The sequence below is a fragment of the Somniosus microcephalus genome, chromosome 2 (genome assembly GCF_052327205.1).
Source record: "Somniosus microcephalus isolate GS21.2 chromosome 2, FLI_Smic_1.0, whole genome shotgun sequence".
NCBI lineage: Eukaryota > Metazoa > Chordata > Chondrichthyes > Squaliformes > Somniosidae > Somniosus > Somniosus microcephalus.
In genome coordinates, this window is record NC_140988.1 from 66,467,032 (window position 1) to 66,485,518 (window position 18,487).

The following is an 18,487-nucleotide window of genomic DNA, read 5'->3' on the forward strand; positions in this document are numbered from 1 at the left end:
CAGATGAGAGGCACCCTATGCATTGTCATACACCTACACCCAGCCGCCTAAAGTCAAGGAAGAGCTTCATGAACAGTGTTGTTCCATTACAATCAACCTCATCTGAAGCCCGCATCGCCTTGTGGAAAGACCGGCTCGCCAGTCTTGAACAACCCCCAGCGATGGAAATTTTACCTGATGAAAGCCTTCCCCCAAGAGCTAATTGCAACTGGGCAATCTGGAAGTGCCTTAACAGACTTAGGACCGGTGTAGGTTGCTCAAAGGTGTCACTAAGCAAATGGGGATATTCAACCAGCCTGACAACTTGTGAATGTGGAACTGAGGCACAGACTATGCAACATCTCCTGCAATGCCCATCGTTAGAGGAACCCTGCACTGTTGCAGATCTTGCCGAATCCAACAACAAGGCGCAAAAATGTGTCCAGTTCTGGCTGGGCTATGTATAGACTGTCCGTGGACACGATAAGAAGATTTAGTACCTCAACCATGCTCTCTGCCACCACAGGAAGATATCCTTTTTGGTCCCTAATCGGCCCCACCCTTCCTTTGACTATCCTTTTACTCTTTATATATTTATCGAACACTTAGTGTTCCCCTTTATGTTACCTGCTAATCTTTTCTCATACATTCTCTTAGCCCCTTTTATTTACTTTTTCTCTTCACCTCTGCACTTTTTGTATTCTGCTTGATTCTCTACTATATTATGAACCTGTTTCTCTTTCCCTTTAATCCCAATTTCTTTCGTCATCCAGGGAACTCTAGCTTTGGGTTCCCTTCCTTTTCCCCATATAGGAATGTGTCTGGTCTGTACCTGAACTATCTCCCCCTTGAAGCCCTCCCATTGCTGAGTTACTGATAGCTTGTCAGAAGAAACAACTGATATTTACAAAGTGTCTTCTCATGTCCTTTCTCTCTTTCTTAGGCAGTCCCTCGGAACCGAGGATGACTTGCTTCCACATTAAAAATGAGTTCGCAGGTGACTGATGAGTCCAATGCGGGACCTACAGTCTCTGTCACAGGTGGGGCAGACGGTGGTTGAAGGGGCGGGTGGGTGGGGTGCTTGGGTTGACGTGTGCTCCTTGCGCTGCCTGCGCTTGCTCCTGACGAAGAGACTCGAGGTGTTCGGCGCCTTCCCGGATGCTTCTCCTCCACTTTGTGCGGTCTTGGGCCGGGGATTCCCAGGTGTCGGTGGGGATGTTACACTTTTTCAAGGAGGCTTTGAGGGTGCCCTTGAAGCGTTTCCTCTGCCCACCTGGGGCTCTCTTGCCGTGCCGGAGCTCCGAGTAGAGCGCTTGTTTTGGGAGTCTCGTATCGGGCATGCGGACAATGTGACCCGTCCATCGGAGCTGAGCGAGCGTAGTCAAAGCTTCGATGCTGGGGATGTTGGCCTGAGCAAGAACACTGACATTGGTGCGCCTATCCTGCCAATGGATTGGCAGGATCTTACGGAGGCAGCATTGGTGGTACCTCTCCAGTGCTTTGAGGTGCCTGCTGTACATGGTCCATGTCTCTGAGGCATACAGTAGGGCAGGTATCACTGCTGCTCTGTAGACAATGAGCTTAGTGCCCTGTTTGAGGTCCTGGTCTTCAAATACTCTCTTCCTCAGGCTGCACTGGCACACTGAAGGCGGTGTTGGACTTCGTCGTCGATGTCTGCCCTTGTTGACAGTAGGCTCCCAAGGTATGGAAAGTGGTCCACATTGTTCAAGGCCTTGTCGTGGATTTTGATAATCGGGGGGCAGTACTGTGTGGCAGGGGCAGGTTGGTAGAGGACCTTTGTCTTACGGATGTTTAGTGTAAGGCCCATGCCCTTGTACGCTTCGGTGAAGGTGTTGACGATGGTTTGGAGTTCGACCTCCATGTGAGCGCAGATGCAAGTGTCATCTGCATACTGTAATTCGACGACAGAGGATGGGATGACCTTGGATCTGGACTGGAGGCGACGGAGGTTGAACAGTTTCCCATTTGTTCTCATGTCCACAAGGTGCTAAAAGCCCTTTACAATGAATGGAATACTTTTGCTTTTATGTAAGCAAATGCAGCAGCCAATTAACTCACTGAAAGATCCCGCAATTAGCAAATGAATTAATAGGTGACCAGATTTTCTGTTTTTGATAATGCTGGTTGAGGGAGGAGTGTTGGCTAGGGACACTGGGAGAATTCCCTGCTCTTCTTTGAATAGTGCCTTCGGATCTGTTATGTCCAGCACAGCACCGAGGCTCTCAGTTTAACTTCTCATTGAAAAGGCAGCACCTCCAACAATGCAGCAATCAGTTCTGCACTCAAGTGTTAGCCTAGATTATGTGCTTAATTGCATTGTGAGGCTTTGAACCTTGTACTTTATTCAAAGTAATGTATTTCAAAGTTGAAAGCAAGTCAATAATTAATCTTAGCACTTTTTATTACAATGCTTTAAAAAGTTTGGCACATAAAAGGTAATTAACAAATGTGTGTTATGCTGTAGTAGAGTTCTTATCAGAAGGTACTTTGTCATTGTTTGTTGATTAGAACAAGCAGAGGCAGCTAATCTTGACCACGATATCTTTTAGATTCAAAAGTTCAAGGTAGTTGGTAGGAAAGTTTCCGCACACCAGCGGAAAGGATAAATAGAGTGGTAAAAATGACTTTAAACTAATAAATGGGTGGGAGGGCTCGATCAGAAACAATAGTAAAAATGATAGTTTAAAGATTTTAAAAGGGTTAAGAGCAGAGTTCAGGTCACAAACAGTAATATAGATACTCCAGGTGAAGGGAATACTAAAATAACTAAAAAGTGTTTACAGCAGGAGTAACAAATAAGAAATGTGTTAAATTAAATGGTGTGAGAAAGGCAGCATCAGGCCAAGCGCAGGCAGCGCAAGGAGTGCACGTCAACCCAAGCACCCCACCCACCCACCGTCTGCCCCACCTGTGACAAAGACTGTAGGTCCCGCATTGGACTCATCAGTCACCTGAGAACTCATTTTTAATGTGGAAGCAAATCATCCTCAGTTCCAAGGGACTGCCTAAGAAGATCAGGGCAGAAGGACTGGTTAGGGTCTCTTGCCCAAATAAAAGTTTTAAAAACTGATGCACGGAGAATAAGAAATAAATGGAGTGAATTTGAGGCTCAAATACAACTTAAGAGTGTATGACATCGTGGCCATGACTGAGACATGGCTGCAAGCTGATCATGATAGTAAGTTAAATTCTCCACGTTATAAATATTCCAGGTTTTTTCCAGTTCTGACAAAAGGTCATCGACTTGAAACGTTAACTCAGTTTCTCTCTTCACAGATGCTGCCTGACCTGCTGAGTTTCTCCAGCTCCACTCCCACTCTGTCCTCGGCTTCTTACACTGTTCCAATGAAGCTCAACGTAAGCTCGAGGAACAGCACCTCATCTTTTGATTAGGCACCTTACAGCCTTCTGGACTCAACATCGAGTTCAACAATTTCAGGCCATACCCTCAGCCCCTATGTTTTCTTTTTTCTCTCACATGGCAGCTGTTCATGATTCTGCCATTGCCATCTAGAGTCATCTTTTGTTTCTTAACTTGTCCCATTACCATCTCCTTTTACCTTGCACCATCGTCTCTTTTGTCTTTTAATCTCTCCTGCCTTTCATCCTATCACAGACCTTGCCTTTGTTCTTTCCTCCCATCCTCCCTTTCCCTGCCCCACTATTCTGCCCTTGCAGCGCGTTCCTATGTAGAGCTAGACAGGTAGCTAACAACTTGATATCTTCCCATAAAACTCACAAGGCTTGACTTTTCTTGTAAACTTTACTGAAAGATTCTTATTGTGAAACTGAAATACAATACAGAAATGGAAGCACACATTAGTATACAAGCACATAACTGATATGCATACACAAATTTAGGTACACCTGAGCAACACAGTACATTTGGCATGTAACTTAGAAAACATGTGGAAACACAGCTTACTGTGAATATACATTTAGCAAACTGAAAGGCATTCTCTTTAAATTAGCCCTGTACATAGTGCATCAAAATACAGCTACAAGTTAACCAGCTAGACAGAGAGCGAGCACTTCACGGCTAGCTGTGTAAGTTTGCTTACAGAGAAAAGTTACAAACTAAACATTTTCTGCAAAATATAGTGTACACTAATCATCTATAACATTCTCAAGTACTTACAGACAAATAGTGTCCAAGGCTGGAGCGTGACAAGGATATAACTTCCCAGACCATGTGTGGCTGCAGGTCTGTGATATACAGTAGTTTACTTTACTGCACTTGCTAGGTACCAAATATCCACTAGGTGGCGGCACACAATGGAAATCGACCCAAATTACTCAAACCCCTGAATTAACTGGAAAACTAACATAAATTCCTAAAGAAAGGCAGCACACCCACACTTGCTTAAAAATCTGTTACTTCTCCAACTTTTTCCAGTTCTGACGAAGGGTCATCGACCTGAAACGTTAACTCTGTTTCTCTCTCTACAGATGCTGCCTGACCTGCAGAGTATTTCCAGCATTTTCTGTTGTTGGTCAAAACTGTTATCGGATGAAACTATAGATGAACAGTGGGAGGTGTTCAAAAAAGAACTGAGCTTAATACAGGACACCAACCCCTGACCCGCGCGATCCCCAGCCCACGCGATCCCCGACCCTGGCGATCGCCGACCCCGACCCCCCCGCGCTCTCCGACCCAGGCCTGCAGTTCAGCACTGCTTTTCCTTGCTCCCTGATTCTTGGACGCCCGATACCCAACCCCTGGACTTACCTACCTGAGGCAACGTTTTTCACTACTCTTCACCAGCGTGCTGTAGCGCCGCGCTTGCTCCATTATAATGAAGCCCGAGGCCAAATATCTGGGGAGCCTCAGACCTCACCAATCTGGAATAAGAATGAACCCTGTGCCAGAATTTCTCAACCAATGAGTGGTAATGGGGAATGCGGGCCCAGCAAAGACAGATACAGGTGAGGCTTTAATCGACGATAAGGAAATGGCAGACTTATTAAATGAGTACCTTGTATCCATTTTTACCATGGCCAAAAAAACAGCAGTACAAGGGAGCGTAAAAATAAGCCAAGGGGTTTAATATAGGTTAAAAATGGTAATGGAGAAAATAATGGGACTTTAGATGGACAAAACTCCAGCATCTGATGGTTTCCACTCCCCATGTCTTAAAAGGAATTAATGAGGAAATTGCAGATGTGTTGGTCATAATTTTCCAAAGCTCTCTAGATTCAAAAGTTGTGCCTTTGAATTGGAAAAAAGTAAATGTCACTTCATTATTTAAGAAGGAATGGCAGGAGAAACCAGGTACTTACAGACCTCAGTTGTGCGGAGGTTAATGGAATCTATTATCAGGCACACAGTGAGCACTTGGACAGGTATTAGCTGATCAAAGAGAATCATATTTATTTGTGAAGGATAGGTATGTCTGACTAATCACGTTGAATTTTTTGAGGAGATCACTACCATGGTGGATACATGAGCCTCTATGGATGTTGTCTATATGGACTTCCAGAAGGCATTTGATAAGGTTCGCACAAGAAATTATTAGCAAAATAAAAGCACACAGAATTGAAGGTAACCTTATGACAAGGGTTGGTATTTGATTGGATATAATTAGGATACAGAGAGTAGGGATAAAGGGGATGTACTCTACTTGGTGAAATATGACAACTGGTGTTACTTGCTGATCTGTACTCAAGCATCAACTTTTCACCATGTATATCAATGACTTGGATGAAGGAATTGTAGAGATTGTATATCCAAGTTTGTCGATGACAGTAGGTTAGGAGGCACAGTCAGTTGTGTAGACGGGAGCAGGAAATTCCAAAAGGACATAGTTGGATTAAGTGAGCGGACACAATTGTGACAGGTGAAGCTCAATGTGGGGACGTGTGAGGTCATCCACTTTATATCCAAGAATAACAAATCAGACTATATTCTAAATGGCAAAGGAATTAGGTGCTGTGGAGGAGTAAAAGGATTTGAATGTTCATGTACCCAAATCACTGAAAGCTAGTGCACATGTACAGAAACTAGGGGGGCTACAATACAAAGGGGAGGAAGTTATGCTTCAGTTGTACAGAGCCTTGGTCAGACCCTCAAAGAATCTGCAAAGGGATATAGACAGGCTAAGTGAGTGGGCACACATTTGGCAGATGGAGTATAATGTGGGAAAGTGCGACGTTATCCACTTTGGCAGGAAAAATAAAAAAAACAAATTATTATTTAATTGGAGAGAGATTACAAAATGCTACAGTTCAGAGGGACCTGGGGGTCCTTGTGCATGAAACACAAAAAGTTAGCATGCGAGTACAGCAAGTAATGAAAAAGGCAAATGGAATGTTGGCCTTTATTGCAAGGGGGTTGGAGTATAAAAACAGGGAAGTCCTGCTACAACTGTTCAGGGTATTGGTGAGACCACACCTTGAGTACTGCGTACAGTTTTGGTCTCCTTATTTAAGGAAGGATATACTTGCATTGGAGGCAGTTCAGAGACAATTCACTAGGTTAATTCCAGAGATGAGGGGGTTGACTTATGAAGAAAGGTTGAGCAGGTTGGGCCTATACTCATTGGAATTTAGAAGAATGAGAGGTGATCTTATTGAAACATATAAGATACTGAGGGGGCTCGACAAAGTAGATGCAGAGAGGATGTTTCCCCTCGTGGGGAAATCTAGAACTCGGGGGGCATCGTTTCAGAATAAAGGGTCGCCCTTTTAGAACTGAGATGAGGAGGAATTTCTTCTCTCAGAGGGTCGTAAATCTGTGGAATTCTCTGCCCCAGAGAGCCATGGAGGCTGGGTCATTAAATACATTTAAGGTGGAGATAGACAGATTTTTGCAAGATAAGGGAGTGAAGGGTTATGGGGAGCGGGCAAGGTCAAGATCAGCCATGATCTTATTGAATGGTGGAGCAGGCTCAAGGGGCCAAGTGGCCTATTCCTGCTCCTATTTCTTATGTTCTTATGACCCCACCTGGAGTACGGCATCAGTTTTGGACACAGGACCTTAGGAAAGATAATTTGGCTTTGGAGGGGTACTGCATATATCCACCAGAATGATACAGGGGTTTAAATTGTGATGACAGATTGCATAAACTTGGTTCGTATTCCCTCAAGTTTAGACGGTTAAGAGATGATCTAATCAAGGTCTTTAAGATGAGTAATGGATTCAGTAGTGTTAGTCAGTCAAGTGACCACTCAGAGTTCTTGGACAAGACACAAATAGGCAGCGACCAGTATGTTTGAGCAATAGATCAGATTTATGAAGCTTACAGCGTAATTAATACTTAACATTAGGCGATAGTAAAACGAATAGCTCGCAGCCCTTGGTCTCTGGAGCCCTTCGGACACAGGCAATGTCGTCGTAAGTCTGTTCCTTTTCTTTGCAGCAAATCTCTGTGTGAAGCTGTTCTTTGAGTATCAAGGTTTTAACCCATTCCTTATCAGAAGTTTGTTTGGCCAGTGTCCATATATGGTCTTTAACAAAATCACCTTTTTTACTTGGTTCTAATGGTCAAAATACCATTGTCATTCAGGTTAAGGCTACTATAAGGCTTTTCCAGTATATTTCCATTAACTCTGTTCTGCTGTCGTGTTATCATGTTTATAGCTTTTCACCCCATTGGAATCTAGCATATCTCTTTCATTTCATTGCCTCCCTGGTACAAGGCCTTTATACCATATCATTCTGCTGTCTCACTTGTCTTGAGGTATCCAGACTATCTCACTTTAATCTACTAGATAAATACCTTAACTTCCATGATCTCTCTCATTTTATTGGAATTTATACTAATTATCCTTTAAATACTGTTGCAATTAGTTTTGTTAAGTGAATTCTAAGTTCTATTCAGCATTATAATATGTTTTTCTTAGCAATTTAATGATTTGACCTTCACTTGCAGCCTGTAGCTGTTTGTTATCAAAGCTTAGTCAAAACTGCGCTTAGTTGTCTCCGCAGCTGCATTCTGAACAAGTCTTAGCTTTTCAGTTACTCAGGAGTAATTATGGGTAATATTATTTGGTCAGTGGCTACACTTGAAGTTATATATATATATATATATATATATGATTCTCATCTACTAAATATCTTTAAATATCAGCCTTTCCTACAGTAGGATAGTTACAGAGAAACTATCAGCCTAATTGAAATGGCAGAACAGGATCAAAGGACTGAATGGCCCACTTCTGTTCCTAAAATAATCTGCCACCTACTCCATGAGGACCTGCAACCAAGGTCATCTACCGCCACTGCTTTGTCTGTGGTTATGAAGGTGATGACTGCTTATAATGGCACCGTGTCATTAAAGGCAGCCACAGGTGATTTCTGCAACATCAACCAACATGCAGAATTGACATGTATTCGTCAGGTGACTGTTGCACTTTCCAAGAGTGTTGACAATTAATCCACTTTGGCATCAGCAAGGCAGCAATGAGAAAGGGGCATCTAATATTGAGGTTGCTGCCTTTTTCAAATGCACAGGGTGCAATATATGGCACCATTGTTGCTTTGGGAGCTCCTATGATCAACTCCCTTAACTTCCTCAGTAGAATGGACTTCCACTCCCTGAATCCACAGATTGTGTATGGCAACATGAAAACGATCCTTGTTACGATGCATTTATCCTTCAGAATTCGGTCCTCCCTGGTCCTGCGCCTCCTAGCCCACAAGGAAACCTAAATAAACAATTTCTAAAAACTTACCCGCCTTGGCCTCTTCTGGCTCACGATCCACCTCCGTCACTGCTCCCCCACTCAGGCCTTTGCCTAGTATTGCAATCAGATCCTGATGATATTATCGGGACCTGATCTGCATATTTAAGGAACCCTGCTGCATTCCTGCGGGCGACCTGCTTATCTGCTCAAAAGAGCAGGTTAACATCAGGACCCAGCGAGAAGGCAACTTAATCACAAGGGACAAATCGTTGTCCTTATTTTAACTTTCCCCCTCTTGGTTTCCACAAGGCGGGGGAGTTAAAATCGGGGCTGTTGACTTTGGGAATTCCATCACTTATTTTGTGGCCCACACTTTGCCCTCTCTCTCTGCCAATAACAGCTGCAAGGAATGCAGCCACACTCTTCCCTGATTGTAGCAGCTCCAAACACTGGGCTTTGCCCACTCACTCGCCATAGTGGCTTGAAGCTTCTGATTTCATCCACTCAATCCTTCCCAGAATAAAATTGCTAAAGATACTTATTTTCCATATTCGCTGGATAGACCGGAAAGGTAGCAGCCAACAATTGGCAAGACTCACGTTGTTGCCTTTTTGCCCAATATAACCATACTGTTCTATTTCAGGGTGGGGGTGAGGAAAAATTTAAAATAAAAATGACCATAAAAGTTTTCCATACCATTTAGAGTAAAATGCCTACTTTATCCTGTATCTCCCTTTCTTGACCACGACAGTTTTCCCTCACTTTTGACATAAGAGTTTCTATGAGTCCTAACTTGGCAGTGCTTGGTATGTTTGGTTAATGAAAAGTTGCCTTTTGTGTTGTGAATCCTGGCCTCACTTACATAAAGCATACTGTTTTGATTATACCAATTTCAGAAACTCATATGAATTATTTGTCATACCACAAATTTTCACAAGCAGATCATGCAAAATATTGGCCTAGAAATTGAGTGGGCTTAGCGCCCATTTTGCGGCGCTAGAGGGCATTGCGCTGGACTTACAGCCGGTTTTGAAATTGACTAGGGCCCAACATCGGCGTTACACCGGTAGCGCTGCGCCGGCACCGATGACGTCATCGGTGTGCGCAGCGTCCCGGTTGCCGTGGTGACGGGCCCCAGCGCCGAAATTCAGTTGCGGCCGGCCTCGCCCGTGGCAGCCGCAACTAAGACTCTGGCAACAGAGTCTTGCACGACTTTGCGCCGGCGCATAAAGGTGGAGCGGCGGCCGGCCGCTTTCCCGCCGGCCGCCTGCCCGCACCTCCCTCCCCGGACTCCCCCCCCCCCCCCCCCCCCCCCCCCGCGGAACAGATGCTTCTCGGCTGCGAGCCCGGCACTTCCCCGAGGTGCCGGGCTCATTTTTGTGGCGATTTAAACGGCCAGCGGGCGGGTGCAGGCAGCTCCTCCTTAACTGAAGGAGGGGGCCTGCACTTCCCGAGCCTGCCCGCACCGCATCGGGCGCCGGAATAGCGCCGCAATGCGGCGCGTAGCGCCAGTTTTCAGGCGCAAACAACCTTCAGTAGCGCCGGCAGCCGTTTGGGCGCGGCGCTACTGAATTTTTGGCGCACACAGCGCGACTTAGCACCGGCGCTAAATTTCCGGCGTTAAGCCCCGGCGCAGCGCAAACTCAATTTCTAGGCCATTGTTTCTAGATCATGTATTAATACAAGTGGCATGATTTACATTGCAAACGTTTGGCACTCAAGAGTACGCAAGGTTTGTTAAGCATGTAGAATTAACTTTTAATAGCTCTACTGAGTAAAATGTTAACCTAAAAAGAGTAATTTCTAGGGTACAAAATGACTTTATAGGAGTAATTTTCCAGCAATGGTCAGAAAATGATGCACATCGCATTCCAGCATTTCCAAAATGCACTCTTGACAGAAAAGATGTAAGTGGAAAAGTGCCCCTTATGTGAATAATTTTGCCTCTTTACTATCCGTTTCTCTAAGATGGGAGAGATTGTGTGTGTGTGGGAAAGAATGTGAAAATGATAGAAATTAGAAGGAAGAAAGCAACAGCATGCAGCAATGTGGGTGAGTTGGCCTGTTTAATTTACTGTACACAAGATACTTAATTTTTCTTATCTCCTTTCTGAGCAGGGAGATGAATGGCAAACCTCTGTACAACTTTACAAACTTGGATAATTTAATTCACATTCTGTGGCAGAATGGGCTTAAACCAGGTAAGTCACAGTCAAGAATCTATCTTCTGTCTATATATATATAAATCGGTACATCTGTCTGTCATTCTGTCTGTCATCGCGTGTGCGTCTGTCGGGTATACGCTCGAAAGTTACAGGGCGTACCTACGCGCGTGTTACCTCCAAAGAAAGCTTACGCTTCCGAGACGGTTTTAAGCGTATTAACGTTTCGGCCGGGCTAAAATCGCGCCCGCGGTATCCGAAAAACCTTCAACATTCCGCTCATTAGCATCTCATTATCCGCTCATTAGCGACAGAGTGACCTCGAGGTTGACCAATCGTACGGCGGCTTGCTGCCGCGTGCGGCCGGGCCCTCCTACGGTCGAGTGACGGGACGATTGACCAATCCTACGCTTTGGTCACCTGACGGTCGACCAATCGGCGCGTGTGTGGGCGGGCCTTATCGTTCTGAACCGAGGTGAGTAGCCGCCATCTTGCTTCCATTCTTTTTCCTGCTTTCTGCGTCTTTCTTTTCAAATATACATTTCCAGCAAAATAAAATTCAATTTATTAAATTCTTTTAAAATAAATCACTCATTTGTAAATATTTTATCTCACCTGAACATTCTTTTTCCTACCTTTGCCCGTTTTTTTCTTAGGCCTGAAAGCCTGGGCCTTTCTTGCCCAGCCAGGCCCGAGCTAGGTAACTGGGCTGCTGCTAAGCTCCTCACCGCCCCCCCCCCGCCGCCCCCCCCCCCCCCGGTGTCACGTTACCCGGGGCAAAGGCGTCAGCCACGAGGGTCAGGGTGCGTGTGCAGCAGGAGCAGGTGAGACTCTGTTCCGCGCTCGGCTCGGGCGGGGGGGGGTGCGGGGCTCTCGAGAGTGCGGATCGGGTTACCCCGGCAACGGGAGTGCGGGCCGGCTGGGGCTTGGAGTGCGGGGCGGGCTCGAAGAGCGGGGCTTTCGGGAGTGCGGGGCGGGGCGGCTGCGGCTTCGAGAGCGGGGCTCTCGGGAGTGCGGGGCGGCGCGGCAGGGTTACCCCGGCAACCGGGCGTGGGCGTGGCCGTGGCCGTCTCTCAGCCTCAATTCCTCCCTCCCCTCCCTTCCCCCTTCCCCCCCTCCCTTCACCCCTCCCCCTCCCTTCCCCCCCTCCCCCTTCTTCCCCTCTCCCCTCCCCCCTTCCTCCCCCCCGCCCTCCCTTCCACCCTCCCTCCCCACCCTCCCTTCCCCCCCTCCCCACCGCCCTCCCTTCCCCCCCCCGCCCTCCCTTCCCCCCCGCCCTCCCTTCCCCCCCGCCCTCCCTTCCCCCCCGCCCTTCCCCTTCCCCCCCGCCCTCCCTTCCCCCCCGCCCTCCCTTCCCACCCTCCCTTCCCCCCCGCCCTCTCTTCCCCCCCGCCCTCTCTTTCCCCCCCTCCCCCCGCCCTCTCTTTCCCCCCCTCCCCCCGCCCTCTCTTCCCCCCCCCGCCCTCTCTTCCCCCCTCCCCCCCGCCCTCTCTTCCCCCCTCCCCCCTGCCCTCTCTTCCCCCCCTCCCCCCGCCCTCTCTTCCCCCCCGCCCTCTCTTCCCCCCCCGCCCTCTCTTCCCCCCCCGCCCTCTCTTCCCCCCCCCGCCCTCTCTTCCCCCCCTCCCCCTCCCCCCCGCCCTCTCTTCCCCCCACCCGCCCTCTCTTCCCCCCACCCGCCCTCTCTTCCCCCCAGTCGCTCTCTCTCTACCCCCCAGTCGCGCTCTCTCTTCCCCCCCAGTCGCGCTCTCTCTCTCTCTCTCTCTCTCTCTTCCAACAACAACATGCCCTCGAAAAAGCCTCGGCACCGCCGGGCACTTCAGCTAGTTAAATATAAAACACACAGGAGTAGAATTTCCATGGGGGTAGGCCTTTTTTAAAATTTGTTCCTGGGATGTGGGGGTCGCTGGCAAGGCCAGCATTTATTACCCATCCCTAATTGCCCTTGAGAAGGTGGTGGTTAGTTGCCTTCTTGAACCGCTGCAGTCCGTGGTAATTCTTTGTACTGGTTTGGTACAACTGAGTGAGTTGCTAGGCCATTTCAGAGGGCAGTTAAGAGTCAGCCACATTGCTGTGGGTCTGGAGTTACATATAGGCCAGACCAGGTAAGGACGGCAGGTTTCCTTCCATAAAGGACTCTGAGTTATCCAGTTAGTCTCACTGCTCTGCTCTTTCACCTTAACCCTGCAAATTATTCTTTTTCAAATATTTATCTCATTCCCTTTTGAAAGTTACTATTGAATCTGCTTCCACAATCTTTCAAGGCAGTGGATTCCAGATCATAACAACTTTCTCTTCGTCTACTCCCTGGTTCTTTTGCCAATTATCTTAAATCTCTGTCCTCTGGTTACCAACCCTCTTTCCAGTGGAAACAGTTCCTCCCTATCTACTCTATCAAAACCCCATATAATTTTGAACACCTCTGTTAAATCTTCCTTTAACCTTCTCTGCTCTGTTTCTAAATTGTTAAAAAGAAACCCTCCGGACTCGTCAGGCTCAGAAGCTCCTCGCTTCCGCCTGTCTCAGCTGATGCTGACAATATCTGCATCTTATAATTTCCAGTTACCCTGCGCACATTGTGAATGTACAAGCAGGAAACCATTAGTCTTCATTATAATATATGTAAATAAAGGCATTCCGGACTCGGCGGGTGGGTCGTAGGGAGGGTAAAAAAGCATGAGAGAACTGGGGGAGAGCAATTTTATGGAGGAAATGGCTTCTCGTTGATTTTCCTGCAAAAAAAATTACTTGCCCCGATTATACACTGAAAATGGCAAGGAAAATCTCCCCTATGTGTTTGTGAATACTTTATGGAACAAAATATTCTCCAAAAAGTGTCAACATTTTTAATCACCTTATCTACAACTAATTCTTAACACTGTGTCCAACCAGCTAATTTGCCTTTCCATACTCCTAATCTACTACTCCTATGATGCACTGTCTGAGTGAGATGAGAGTGCTGGGATAGTCCCTCGAGTACCTTGGAAGCCGATGGTTTCAGGGAAGCAGCTATCCCAGAGGGACCAGTTTCCAGTAATCTTTCTCTTGCAGTGTCATGGGGTTCCGGGCTCATGTCTGAAGCTCACTCACGTGCAGGCGTTGGAGGGGTTACAGGCTCGGAGGAGCTACTGGTTAGTATCAGTACAGACAGAATAATTCCAACCATGAAAGTGTCCTGTTTAAAGCACCTATAGCAGCATTGTTAGCTGCCACTCTGGAAGCCACCAATGTGCTTAGAAGCTAGTCCTGGCATTTTGATGTCATTAATATCTCCATGGCTGTCAGTCTCCAGACTTTGCCGCAGGTTGTGGGAAACCTCAGCTGAGGATGGTCATCTTTACACCCTTGGTGGAGAAATGACATTCTCCTTCTCTGGGACTCCCAAATCCTCAATCTCCTAATGCTTAGTCCTTCATCCAGTGACAGCCCTTCTGACTCACTAGCTACTTCCTCCCAAGTGGGTGTCTATGTGCTGGTGTTTGTGCAAGTAAGATGCCATAAAGCAATTGGTGTGGAGTGGCAGCAGTTGAGGCTGTGGTTCTGGTAGTTAATTCCCCAGTGAAAGTACCTAGACTTAGTTTCAGGGAATGAAGCTGGGCAGGTGGAAGGGGTAACCGTGGGAGAGCATTTTGGTGGTAGTGATCATAATTCAGTTAGATTTAGGGTAGTTATGGAAAAGGACAAAGATAGACCAGGAGTAGAAGTTCTCAATTGGGGAAAGGCCAATTTTACTGAGCTGCAATGTGATTTAGCAAAAGTGGACTGGAAACAGCTACTTGAAGGTAAATCAGTGTCAGAGCAGTGGGAGGCATTCAAGGAGGAGATAGTGATGGTTCAGAGAAATAGGGTGGGACTCCCAAATCTAGAGCCCCCTGGATGTCAAGGGGAATACAGAGTAGGATGAGGCAATAGAGGGAAGTTTATGATAGATATTGAGATCCCAATACTGCAGAAAGCCTAGAGGAGTATAGAAAGTGCAGGGGTGAAATTAAGGAACACAAAGAGAGGGCATAAAAAATATTGGCAAGTAAAATCAAGGAAAACCCAAAGATGTTTTGTAAATACATAAAGAGCAAGAGGATAACTAAGGAAAGAATAGGGCCTATTCGAGACCAAAAAGGTAACCTGTGTGTGGAAGTGGAAAATGTGGGTATGGTTCTAAATGAATATTTTGTGTCTTGTCTTCACAGAAGAGAGGGACGATGCACCGTGGGGTTACGGTGATAGGGTGGGATATGTGTTGGTGTAGGTGTTATGGGGATCGGGTGGGATATGAGTCGGTGCAGGCTCGATGGGCCAAAATGGCCTCTATCTGCACTGTGGGGTTTCTGTGTGATTTCTGTGTGTGACATTGTAGTTGAGGAGGAGTGTGAAATATTAGATGAGATAAACTTAATGAGAGAGGAATTATTAAGAGTTTTAGCATCTTTGAAAGAAATGAAATGTATCCTAGGCTGTTAAGAGAAGCAAGGGAGCACAGTGGCATAGTGGTTAGCACTGTTGCCTCACAGTGCCAGGGACCCGGGTTCGAATCCGGCCTCGGGCGACTGTCTGTGTGGAGTTTGCACATTCTCCCCGTGTTTGCGTGGGTTTTCTCCGGGTGCTCCGGTTTCCTCCCACAGTCCAAAGATGTGCAGGTTAGGTTGATTGGCTATGATAAATTGACCCTTAGTGTTAGGGGGATTAAATACGTGGGGTTACGGGGATAGGGTGGGATATGTGTTGGTGTAGGGGTTACGGGGATCGGGTGGGATATGTGTCGGTGCAGGCTCGATGGGCCGAAATGGCCTCTATCTGCACTGTGGGGTTTCTGTGATTCTGTGAAATACCATAATTTTCCAATCCTCTCTGGCTACTGTTAACATTGTGCCGTTGTTTAAAAAGGGAGAAAGTAGTAGACCAAGTAATTACAGGCCAGTCAGCCTAACCGCGGTGGTGGAAAATTATTAGAAAAAGTTCTGAGGGTCAGTATTAATCACCATTTAGAAAGTCATGGATTAATCAAGAACAGTCAGCATCGATTTATTAAGGGAAGGTCGTGTCTGACTAACTTGATTGAATTTTTTGAGGAGGTAACAAGGAGGGTCGGAGAGGGTAGTGCGTTTGATGTAGTGTATATGGATTTTAGCAAGGCTTTTGACAAGGTCCCGCATGGTTGACTGTTCAAAAAAGTAAAAACCCATGGGATACAAGGAAAAGTGGCAAGTTGGATCCAAAATTGGCTCAGTGACAGGAAGCAAACGGTAATGGTTGATGGGTGTTTCTTTTTGTGGTATATATCAATGATTTAAGCCGCAATTTTGCCGGCGCTCAGAAGGCAGGTTTGGAGGCGGGTCAGGAGTGGAAATCTAAATGATTGATGGCGGGTTGTGAACCCATTGCCATCCCGCCTCCACACAATTTTACAAAGTGTCGGGTCTGCGAGTCCCGATCAGTCCCGACACCAAGCGGCGGGAGAGCCACTTAGGCAGTTAGCAGCTTGTTAACTGCCTGGATAATCCCATTTTAAGAGGCTCTTCCCATTTTACTACATTTTCAGCGTGTTGCACGCCATGTGACAAACACGCCAGCTGATTGTGCCGAGTTCAGCAACTAGCTCAATACTTGACAGCTGCTCCTGCAGCATAAAAGCTGACCTGCAACATGGCTGACTTTCAGATGCCAGTATTTTGTGTTTTGAGGTTTTGTCACACATTTTGCAGGTCTATTGCGCTTGTGAGTATTTAAGCTGAGTTCCATATACACTGTGACCTCCTTGGAAAACCCTCTCCCCACATTTACTGAGCGCTTCTAACATCTATTCCTGAACTGAGATATAAATCAGTGAAATGGGAACCATTTATACCCTCTCATCCTGGTCCTCAGAATCGGAGGAAGAGCAGCCGTGGCAGCAGCAGAACTAGGCACAACAGGAGCACCAACCTTCTCCTCACCCACCTGATGCTGCACAGGGCAGAGGGCATCATGCAGGGTTGCATCGCGCCACAGGAGATACCCCCAACACAGGGTTTACAGGCCGAGGATGAACTTCCTCAACATGAGTGAGCAGCAGTGCCAAAGGAGGCTGAGACTTCTGCGAGAGGTCGTTGCTGACATCTGCACAATGCTGCACCAACACCTGGAGCCCAGAGGAGCAGGTGGACACTCCTTACCAGTGGCGGTCAAAGTCACCACATCACTCAACTTCTTTGCTTCAGGGTCCTTCCAGGGTTCAGCAGCAGACATTAGCGGCATCTCCCTGTCGGCCGCACACACTTGCATCACGCAGGTTACCGATGCCCTCTTTGCAAAGTCGCACAATTACACCCACTTCTCCACGGATGAAGCAAGTGTAACTGCACGTGCGGTTGGCTTTGCAAGTATGGCAGGTTTCCCAAGGATGCAGGGCGTCGTAGACTGCACACATGTGGCCATTAGGGCACCCCATCACAACCCAGCTGTATTTGTCAACCGCAAGGGCTTCCACTCCTTTAACGCCCAGCTGGTGTGTCACCACAGGAAGAACATTATGCATGTTTGTGCCAAGTTCCCTGGAAGTTGCCATGATTCGTTCATCCTGCGGCAGTCTGCTGTGCCTCAGCTGTTCAATCTTCCGACCCAACTTTCCGGATGGCTACTTGGAAACCAGGGCTATCCCCTGAAGACGTGGCTAATGACACCGATGAGGAGGCCATCAAACAAAGCTGAGGAGCAGTACAATGTGAGCCACATTTCCACCAGAAGCTTCATTGAGCAAACCATCGGCTTGCTCAAAATGCGATTCAGATGCCTCAACAGATCTGGTGGAGCCCTACCGTACTCACCAGCCAGGGTCTCCAGAATCATCGTGGTCTGCTGTGCCCTGCACAACATCGCACAGCAGCGTGGCTTACCGCTGCCCGAGGAACAAGTGGCTCAGCGCACAGCCTCCTCCTCAAAGGGGGAGGAGGAGGCGGCAGATGAGGAAGACCTTGCGGAGGTGGATGTGCCAGTTCCACCAGCATGCGAGCACATTGCTGGCCGTGAGGCAAGGGGTGCACTAATCCATGCCAGATTCGCGTAAGTCTACACAGCAAACATGTGTGGCTGGCACATGGAAATGAGTGCCTGGCCGACCTTCTTAACACACCATACAGCATCTGTACAATAAACTGTGGGTCCTTATCACTCTCGCCACCATCATTACAGATGAAAGCCGCCCTGACTCCTCACTGTGCAACTTCCATTTCTGAGCACACATCGACTAACTCTTTCAATCTTTGCCATCGCATTTCTTTATTACAGTTGAAATAACGATGAGAAACTTCACTTTGTATTAGATCAAAACACTCGTGACTACCCTTGTGGTATGTTAACTTTCTCTTACACGTGCTTCTACGTGGTGCTTCCCCTGTAGCTTCAGCAGATGTTGAGGCACCTTGCTCACTTCCATGCTGCACCTGCTTCGATGCCTTTGGCCGGTGTCCTCTGGGTTTGGGAACCTGGGAGGGCTCGGCAACAGTCTGGTCCTCCTGCGGCTGTGCAGGGGCTGAGACGGCCATCTCAGTTGGGTGAGAGATCTGGGGTTCTGACCGAGGGCTCCGCAGTGGCATGGGAGTGTGAGCGCTTTGAGAGGAGCCCACACTTCCTTGTTGTCAACTACCAACATCCCTCTCATGGGTCACCTGCACTCCACTGCTAGCAAGTAGCTGGAGAGCACCTTGCTGCACATCAGTGGGGCCATGAGG

At 47.4% G+C, this 18,487-nt stretch overlaps 1 protein-coding gene across 5 annotated transcripts in view; it reads left to right on the forward strand.

Moving 5' to 3' along the window:
- The window catches only part of idua (alpha-L-iduronidase), a 485,317-nt gene that overhangs the window by 189,771 nt on the left and 277,059 nt on the right, over positions 1-18,487 (forward strand). For all 5 annotated transcript variants that reach the window (XM_086010067.1, XM_086010077.1, XM_086010048.1 and 2 more), the window contains exon 3: positions 10,741-10,823. In XM_086010067.1, coding sequence (XP_085866193.1) covers positions 10,741-10,823 — 83 coding nt within the window. The remainder of the gene's footprint in view (positions 1-10,740; positions 10,824-18,487) is intronic.